Raw genomic sequence first — 9934 nt, 5'->3', positions numbered from 1 at the left:
GCTTCTAGCTCTGGTTTTTTGTTTTTTTTTTTCATGGATGACTGATAAACCTAAAAGCAAATCCACTGGTACCTCTAGAGGTGCTCAGACAAACTATTTATATCAATGTGATCCTGCAGAAGCTTCCCCATCATGACAGGCACGTACAGATCTTTTATATTTAGCTGACTGGAGAGCTGGGCATGGGAGAGCCCAGTCTGCTCCTTCACCCCTCACTCACTTGCTGGCAGTGGATTACACCTCATATTGCAGCCCTCTCCGGTTCAGTGCTCCTTGAAAAGGCAGCAGACTAAGCCTAAAAACCCTCTTTTTTCTGTTATTCCTCTCCACACTCCCACGTCACCCCCAGGGTGGGATTTCTCTGCCCATGCTGCCCAAGGCAACACATGCCAGACCCTCCAGGGTCTCTGGTGTTCAGTGAAAAGCTCCTGCATCTGCTTTAGTCTTTTAAAGAAGCATTTTGGATGACAATGACTCATCTTTGCTTGGGTTTGTCTCAGCTCCTTGTGCTGAAAAGGAACACAAGTCCCAGGGAGTGTGAAGGCTCCTATGGTGGTCAAATCTGGCCCAGGTGACAGACAAACCAGTGCCAGCAGCAGTGTTTGCAGGGGACTCTCTGCCTTCTGCTTCCCAGGAGCTGTGTTCACAAAGCACCAGAGCTCACCAAAACCACCACCTTCCTTCCTGCTGTGTGCAGCAGCAGCTCTCACAGGACAGAGCTCAGTTCTGGGGAAAAAAATTAAAGGAAAAATGGAATCATAAAACAGTCTAGGCTGGAAAAAACCTTTAAAGGCTTTCTGGTCTAACACCTGCAGTGAGATCCTCAACCAGATCAGGTTGCTCAGAGCCCTGTCCAACCCAGCCTTAAATGTTTCCAGGATTGGGGCATCTCCCACCCTGCTAGGGAACCTTTGCCCAACTTCTTTTAACACTTTTTAATTTAGTGCCTTGTTCCACGAAGTGCAAAAATGCACCAGAGCTAGGAAAGGGCTTTGGGGTCCCCTCCTGGAGGGACAGGCAGCTCCCAACCCATGCAGAAAATGTTTGCAGTGGCAAAGATGTGCAGAGGCAGTTGTACAACAGAGCTTTATAGTCAGAATGGATTGTACCAGGTTTTTTCGATGCAAAATGGAACATGACCCAAAAATCTTCACAGAACAGAAGCACTTGATGAATGCAGCCAGCTGAGGCTCCAACCCTGCTGCCTTTTTTGTAACAGAGCCCACAAACCGGTCACATCCCAATCCCGTTTTTCCTCCCCAGATGTGCAAAGGTTGAGCTGCCCCATGCAGTTCCCACACAGTGTCATGTGGAACGTTGTAGTACTCAGAGAAACAGACAAATGCTCATGGCAAACAGACCCAAACAACTTACTGCTCATGCAGCAAAAAAAACCAAAACCAGTTTGTTTGGGAGGGAAACAGTTACCAGTGCTGGGGAACAGAAAGAGGAGAATGGAGCTGGTGACTCTGTGTTTGGATGGAATGGATGATGGACCAAAAGTCCAGAACAAAAAAAGAAGCTTTATAAGGATGTAGAAGAAACCCCAGTTTGGATTTCATGGCTGACATTTTACAACAGAAAAAGGGAGAGGGAGAACAAAACCAAATTTCAAATCAACCTGCAAGCCAGAGGGCAATGGGATGCACAGATCCTTGAGGAAGCTTCACTGAGCTGTGCAAGGGACACCAGAAGGGGGGACAGAGAACTGAACAAGCTCCATCAAACACAGGGGCTGCTGACTGAGAGCCAGGCAAGCATGAAGGGCTGGCCTGTAGTGCCCAGCCAACTATAGGCAGTGCTGCAGAGCAGGAACAGGGCCAGGCCCCTATGCTGAAAGCAAAAATTCAAAAGCTTCCCAACCCCGTGGGATGGGAGCAGGCTCTCCACCTGGGAAAAAGGAAAAAGGGGGCACGCTGGCTGCTGGGAGGCTTGGCCTGCTGGCATGGCTGCAGTGTGGGCAGAAGCCAGAGCAGAATGATGCTGTCTGAGCTACAGTGGGTGTCCCTTGGTGCAGAAAGACAGCCTGGGTTTTACAGCATGACTGTAAAATGCCTGAGAAGCAAATGCCTTGCCATGCTAACACTTCCCTGTAGACAGTTCTGAAGCTCTGGATATCTTCATTTCCACATAAGAGTCATGTCCCTGAGAGGTACCAAAGGGAGGGGATTCTAGTATATGCAAATTCAAGGGTAGGAAATGCAGAAAAGCACTGATTTTTCTCTCTTCTTCAGGTTAACTTTGCACTTTGCATTGTTTTCCCAAACTGCATAGCAGCTTACATGTAGTGTCTGAGACACTGGGGCCACGGAAATCAATGGGGCTTCATGAATTCCACCAGCAGCACCAGTGAGTGCTAATTAAGCTGCTGTGCAGAGAGGTCCCGTTCACAGGACTCCAAAGTCACACACACTCTCTCACCCTGGCCCTGTGGCTGTGGTTTTAGAGAGCTGCACCACAGCACGACCTGCTTGATTTAAAGCTCATCGACTGTCGGGTGGAGCAATGGCCAATACAACCTTTCTCATTAAAAAAATAGGAAGGATAAAAAGTTAAAGACTCGAGACAGGCGAGCACGATGCGTTCATGCAGCACGTTTGGTTGCACTCCTCTGAACAAGGCAGGGATTTCAGGTGTGCAGGAGTGGAACACAGCAGGGGTGGAGCAGGAGGCAGGACCCCTCCACCTCCCACACCCTGACAGCTACCCCCAGGGGCACCTCTGGAAGGAGGAAAAACAACATCCTGGAAGTGGGCCTGGGAACTATGCCCTGAACCTTCCCCTTACTCAAGTACATCTCAGCTGGAGTTTCTTTGTGTAACGAATGCACCAGAGCAGCACACACAGATGCAAAGCTTTTGTTTTGCCAGCTCTGGTTGGAGAGAATAAATGGCAAACAGCCAAAGCTTTGCACATCTGCACCTGTCCTGGTGTGACTCGTAAGAAAAAATGGAGACAGCCAGGACACAGGAGTCTGCTGCAGGTACATCTGGCCAGCCTACAGCTCCTCATAGTCCCCTCCTCCTCCAGGCTTGCTCCCACTGGCTCCTCCTCCAAGAAAAGCCTCAAGTTCATCTATCTCATTGTTTTTCTCCTTGTTCTTCTTTTTCTTTTTCTTTTTGTCTTTCTCCTCTTTGCTCTCCTCCTTCTCTTTGCTCTTCTTGTGTTTGCTCTTCTTTTTCACAGACTTCTCCTCTTCCTGCAAAAGGAGAAATTTTTTATCAGTAAATCCTCTGAGCACCCCAGTAACCCAGCACACACCCCCCTGGCACTTGGCTCTGACATGAACCCTGCTTAGGGTGAAGCAGCAACTACCAAGGCTGGCTTGGAGTTAATTCTAGAAGACCCTTCTGTGAGTTTGGACAGAAAAGAAGACAGACCATCTGGTTTATAGGTAGCACTGGTCTGTCAGGCAGCTTCAGCTTGTGCCTGACAGCACCAGAGTATTGGACATGCAGAAATGTCAAAGACAAAGCCTCCTGCAGACTTCCCTCACTACTCCTGCAGTTGGGTCTGAAAGGGACAGCCTGCTGCTTGGGAAGTCCTGGTGCTTTCAACAGACTCAGCCCAGCAAAGCTGCCCTGTTCTATTGAACCCTGTGTTTAACAAACTCAGACACTGCCTTTCCAGCACCCAACTGCTCCAAAAGCTTGCTTTTAAACCCCAAAGTGGTTAATGGTCTGCAGAGCCTGGGAGGCACAGATCTGGCTGTAGGAGGGGAGGGTGGAAGGAAGCCCACCAGGCACACAGAGCACTGCACAAGGCCAACTGTAGAATGAAACAGTACCTCTTTGCTCTTCTTTTTCTTCTTCTTTTTCTCCTTAGAAGGTTGCTTATCTGTTCAAACAAAAAAACACAACATAGTTTTTAATCAGTTTAAAATATATGAGGCAATTCTACCCTGCCCCAGTTTCCACCCTGGAGTCACAAGGAGATGCAAATCCCAACTCCTCAGGACAAACTGCATCCCTTTGGAAACCAGCCTAGGCCCCAGCACTCACACCTGAACTTCACCACACACATCCAGTTCAGTTCTAGGCTTTACCCAATCTGTGCTTTTGTGTGTTACCAACACTGACCTGGATCTTCACCATACTGGGACCAGCTCCATGAACTTGGCCAAGGGCCAGCCTGGGTCCAGATTATTGTTTCCAGAACTGTATTAGAGCTCTTGGGAACAATTTCCCTCTGACCATGAAATATTCAAAGGCAGAAGAAATCCCACCAGGCATAACTTGTGTTTCTCTGAGTTCCTAGGAATGCCAGAACCACTCAGGACATGGAGGTGGCAGATGGGAGCACCCTGGTGGGATCCACATTCTGCTGTTTCAACTGTGCATGGAAATGGCATCATCATGAGGCCAACCTGACAGCCCTACCTGCACCCTATTGGGTAAAATAATTTGTCCCAGGTTATCATGGTGGATGCCTTGGATGCTAATGAGGCTGCTGAACATCCACTGCCTTTCCACAACAACTTGAAGAGGCTGCCTGTTCCTCAGGAGGGTTTATAACTGCACCACGTTTCCTGGGCAGTGTCTGACTGCCAATCTTACCTACACATTCTTTCTTCCCTAGGGAAGTCTAATTGCTGGTCAAGCTCCAAATGACTGACTACCAAGACATGTTTTTATATTTATCCTAGATAGAGGAGATAGGAGGAAGCCACACTGAATTAATAATGCTGCTAGACTGAAGTTAAGTTATTGACCTGGGCCTCTGCAGATGCACTTCCAGCTATTTCAAGCTGTGCCATTCAGCAGCTCAAAGTGACAAGCCAAGGAAGCCATCACAGCCTGTGACACCTTCCATCCACTTTTGGAACTGCTATCAAAGAGAATTCTCTCTGGTGCTGCTTACAGCTTTTTCATCCCTTCAGACTCCTCATCTTTCATGGTGACATCAGGGGCAGACCTATAGGAAGTTGCTTTGCAATAAAGCCAAGACAGCAGAAATTGATTTTTGCAAGTAAGATGTGTTCTCTCAGGGAACAGGGAAAAAAGAAAAAGCCTGAGGAATGCTTTGGTTGTGATCAGAACTCCACTCCACCTGTCCCAAAAATAGAAAAGCAAGTTGGCAGAGTATGTCAGAGCATTTTGCTCAAATTGATCCAAATTCTTGAGGGGGTGGACACTGCAATGCTGAGCAGCACTTCCAGGCATGCCTGGCTAAGCAGGAAGCCTTGTACAGAAGCAGCTTGTGAAAGATGTGTTCCTGCTTCCAGCTGATGCCAGGGAAGGGCTCAGTTCAACCCCATGGGGAAAAGCTTAAAATTATTTGTTTTAAACCACATTAAGGACTCAGACAGGGCAGAAGTTACAGAGTATGTTATTTGGTCCTACAATTTGGTTTGCTTACACTCAGGAACCATTTTGGAAAAAACCAGATGTCTGGCAAACAAAACCAGCAAGAGTGGAAATAAGTGGTGATCCTTACCTTCCTCACTGCTCTCCTTGGGACCAGTTTCTTCCAAACCCAAACCAAAGAGATCTGAGTCATTTTTCAGCTTAAAGGAGTGGAGCACTGATTTCACAGGCTGGGGTGGCTTTGCCAATGAGGTATCATCATCAGATATTTCAGACAGATCTTCCCGGACTGGGAATTCATCCTACAGAGAAGAAGAGGCAAACAACACAGACAAATTTTTCAACCAAAATCTCTAAGCATTTTGTAGACAAAGATGTCAGATGTCAGAAGGAAGACTGCACTCAGCTGTTGTTGCCTGGAAGTCAATGCTCTTGATATATCTATTTTTTGACTCAGTAAAGCATCTCAGTAGCACTGGAACTGGAAAGCTTGCTCTAGTAACTTAACATTCATGCTACCAAAATCCATTTTCTGATATAAGGGGATTAAATGAGACCTTCAACTCTGTTAGATAAACAGCATCAGCCACTAACTGCCCTAGAAAGGCACCTCTGCTTTGGGGAAAATCTAATCAGGCTGAGAACACATCTCCAGACTTGAAACCTCTTTCCTGTGCAGCTCTGTGGGTTCCCAGCACACAGCAGGGCCAAGGATGCAGTCTGGGTTTGCAGAATAAATCACTTCATTGAGCCAAAAGGGAACAAGTTCCCAGGGCAAACCTGCCCCTTCAATGTAGGCTAAAAACCAGGATGCTGCAGAGCCTGAATATCACCCAAACCCCATCTCTGCATGAACAGAAATGAAGTTTAATGATATTCTGATACCTGCCAATTCTTCACAATTCATTAACCACCCTTTCTTACACCTCCACACTGATCCCAGGGCTTTGCTCTGCTGCAGACCTCAGTGATGCTCTCTCCTCCTTGCCCATGGTGGTGGTTTTACTGCTTTGCCTGACTGGTAAACCTTAAACTGGAAAAGGTTCAAGCTGAGGGCATCTCCCTGGCACTGCAGCAATTGCAAGCTGAGCCTCAGAGCCCCTCACAGAGTCCCTTCTCATCATCACACACATGAGAAATAAACTTGCTCCAAACACTTTTGCTTTCATATTAAAGTGCCAGGAAAAGCAGGCACTGAAAATGCTTAACAAGTGGGAAGCTACTTAATAAACAGCAGGACACACAGGCATGGCCAAAGCAACTGGGACCATCACCATTTCTGCAGGATTTTGGGGAAACAGTGGGAACACATAAACCACCCCTGAACACTGCCACCCCTGCAGAGCAATTCCTCATCCCAAATCCCACTTAGCAGTTTCTACAGATTGCTCTGCTGGCTCTGAGTGTGGATCACTGACACTTGGGATATTTAGAGCCACAGCAGCAAGTTCATACCAGCCCAGAGGAGATGTTTGGTTTTTCACCACTTCTCATACACACTGCTGCACAGGGGTTCTGCTGTGTTTGAGCAGACAGCTGCAGGGCAGCACCAAGGAGCTGCCCACGTGTGCAGCCTCACAGAGACATTACAGCTAACCTGGCTGTACTGCAAAGCCCTTCTCTGGCAGATTTTCCTACTTCAGTAAGGAGTTTTGCCAAGTGAATTTCATTATGGCCTTTTGATCACTGGATAGACTGTAGGGAGCTCACTTGTTCTCACTGCCATGTACACACTTCTACATGTTCAACTTTGGGTGAAAAATGATTAGCTTTGTATTTTATACCTTCCACACTGCTAGACTGGCAGTGCTTTGGACTTACTGAGAACAAACAGCATGTTAAGACCTGTAAGGACAAACTTCATTGCTGTGTGGCTTCCAAAAATTAGTAGATTTGTGCTTACACCAATTTCTTCAGGTTACTTAGCACCTGACTCACAGTGACAGCCACTGAGAGATGGGAGAGCAGATGAAAGCTCTGCTCCAGGAGATGCCTCAGCTCTTCAAGCTCAGAAGCACAGCAATTCATGCCTGGTATTTACCATTTTCTTCTTCTGGCTGTCAGAATCCTCACTTTCAAAGTCTGGGTCATCCATAACAAATGAAAGCATTTGAGTAGCTATTGGTCCCTCTTGATCACTGTCAGACTCCTCAGGCTTCTCCTCTTTGACCACTTTCTGCTTGAGAGCATGTCCTTTGCTTTGGGAAGTGGTCTTTGGGGCCTGGACAGCTGCTGGAGTGGCATCAGCAGCAGCTGGCAGCTTAGTGTTGAGCTTGCTGCTGTTTCTTTCAGCCCCAGAACGTGGAGGTGAACTGTCAGGAGGCTTTGTGTCAGTTGCTTTGGTCAAAACTGCTTCACTCTGTAGCTTCAGAGAATTTCTGGAAGACCTGAAAAGAAAGAAAGAAGTTGTCAGAGTCTGTCCACACTCTGTGAAGCAAAGCATGGTGACCATTTCACACCTCAAGGGCTGCAGTGTGCACCTCAACAGGGTGCACATTTCATCCCAGGGGGTTGTGAGGCCAAACACAAACCACTCACAAGGCTGGAGATGACCCTTGTGTCCCTGGAGGTGCTGAAGCACAGGTTCCAGTGGGCCACACCTGAGTGTCACCCACAGGATGTGGTATGTAGAGAACATGATCCAGCTGATTGTCCTCCAGCACAGTGTGATGAGTGCTTTCCACTCCCCTCACCCCAAGACTTGACTCCTCTGCCCTCCTCTCACTGCTACCACCAGATGCTCAGGCACTCAGCTACAACCTCTCTCTGCTTCAGAAAAAGTGTGGGCCATTCCCAAGCAGAAAGAGATCAGTGCCCACAGAAGTGCAGTGCTCAGAGGGACACTGCCTCAGGGCTGTGCAGAAACCACTTGATAAAGCAGTCACACCTAAACCAAATCCATCCCAGCTGACAGCTGAAGGCTGAGACAGACACCAAGATTTCCCAGAGGCCACACAGAAGTCAGTGGCAGGATGGAGAAGAAGCCCAAGTTTGCCAGTATAACCCCCCCACTTCAGGCTGTGTTTGTACCTTTTTTTTTCCTGCTCTGTGTTGATACCATCATCAGGTACAAGTACAACCTTAGAGTCCTTCACATCTTCCTCCTCCTCCTCACTGGAGAGGGTAATGTTCTTGCTGGGCACCCGTTCTGCTGCTGGCAGGGGTCTGCTGGGGATTTTGTCATCCAGATCCAGGTCATCTTGGAAACCTGTCACCATGGGGTTCCCCCCAGGCACCTCTCCATCACTGCAGAACAGACAAGGATCAGACACAGCACTCCCAGGAAGGGCCAGGACAGACATGCAGACATCCCTGAAAACAGACTGTTGCTTGCCTGGCTTTTCCTGCCAACTTCAGGGCCATTGCCCCTCAGCTGCACTGGAGCTTGGCTGTCACCCTGTGTCCTGTGGGATGCAGGGGGAGCACAAGCCCAGTACAAAATAGGCCACAGAAGATGTGGCACACAGAAGCTGCTACTGCTCCAGCTGAAAATAAGTGGCTGGAAAAGATGAGTCTGTGGTTTCAGCTCTGTCAGAACATCTCTGGTCCAACATGCAAGGATCAGCCAATTAAGCTGTGGGAACTGCCTGCCCTAATCCCTACATCTTGTAATTAAACCTGATCCTCTACTGCCACTATGGGAATATGGGAATTCACTTGCTGCTATCACCTTCCTGGAATTATTTCCATTTTTCTGGTGCTCCCTGTAGCAGGCAGCTACCCAGACACCATAACCATGCTTTAACATTCCCCAAATTAAATTAACCTAAGAACACACTTCTAGAGCTGGATGTAACCCAGTTATGTGTTCAGAGCACCCTGACAGAGAGCTTCACAGCTGAAATGATGAGCTGAGGATTCTTGTCTGAACGTCCCCAGGACTCAATAATTTTAATACTTTCTGAAGGATTTGCTCATGTCAAGAATACAGATATTTTCCCCAGCAATGGCTGATGAGCCTTTGTATCACCTTTCCTTGTCCTGTTTGCTTTATCAGCCACAATCCTTCCTGATAACTGACCAACACAGGAACCATGTCCTTTTAATGACTCAGTAGGGATTGTACCCACACAGCCTCCATTGTCACACAGAGACAAAAAAAAAAAAAATTATGATTGCTTGGAATAGGTTATATTTTAGAGGCATAAAAACAATCACAAAAATCCTTAAGGTGGGAGAAGGAGGTCTCCCCAGTCTCAAGCATACATCCAGTGCTGGATGTGCTGGTGGGATGGGAGACCCCAAGCCCCTAACACAGTCCAGGTGATTGCACTGCTCACTCTGCCTCTTGTTCACAGGTCAGTTTTGGAGAATTAATTCATCAGGCAACAGCTAATTCAGTTATTTGTGACACAGTTAATGCCTGCCTGGTCAGAGGGCTCAGAACAGGGCTGACAGCCATTCCTCTGCTGCTCCCAGCCCAGCAAACTGCTGAACCCCTTTATCTCTAACACTGCTGCTCTCATACTGAGCCAGAAAGGAGGCAAACAGCCCATCCCACACAAAGGAGATGAAAAGTGGTGTTTAAAACAGTCTCCAAGGCTGGAGGAATTACAAGTGAGCGATTTCTGAGGTCTGTGAAGCACTGGCAGGGCTTCCTCTTGAAATGCACTGAAAAGAAAATGGGA

At 47.7% G+C, this 9934-nt stretch overlaps 1 protein-coding gene across 1 annotated transcript in view; it reads right to left on the bottom strand.

Moving 5' to 3' along the window:
* Positions 1-1065: 1065 nt before the first annotated feature.
* Positions 1066-9934, bottom strand: part of RABL6 (RAB, member RAS oncogene family like 6) — a 44554-nt gene continuing 35685 nt past the window's right edge. The window contains exons 11-15 of the mRNA XM_071766349.1: positions 8337-8552; positions 7348-7693; positions 5437-5608; positions 3788-3837; positions 1066-3199 (exon numbers count right to left, since the gene is read on the bottom strand). Coding sequence (XP_071622450.1) covers positions 2999-3199; positions 3788-3837; positions 5437-5608; positions 7348-7693; positions 8337-8552 — 985 coding nt within the window. The 3' untranslated portion in view covers positions 1066-2998. The remainder of the gene's footprint in view (positions 3200-3787; positions 3838-5436; positions 5609-7347; positions 7694-8336; positions 8553-9934) is intronic.

Source organism: Heliangelus exortis, chromosome 22 (genome assembly GCF_036169615.1).
Source record: "Heliangelus exortis chromosome 22, bHelExo1.hap1, whole genome shotgun sequence".
Lineage (NCBI taxonomy): Eukaryota > Metazoa > Chordata > Aves > Apodiformes > Trochilidae > Heliangelus > Heliangelus exortis.
The sequence above is the reverse complement of the archived record's forward strand: the minus strand, read 5'-3'. Positions and strand labels throughout refer to the sequence as shown.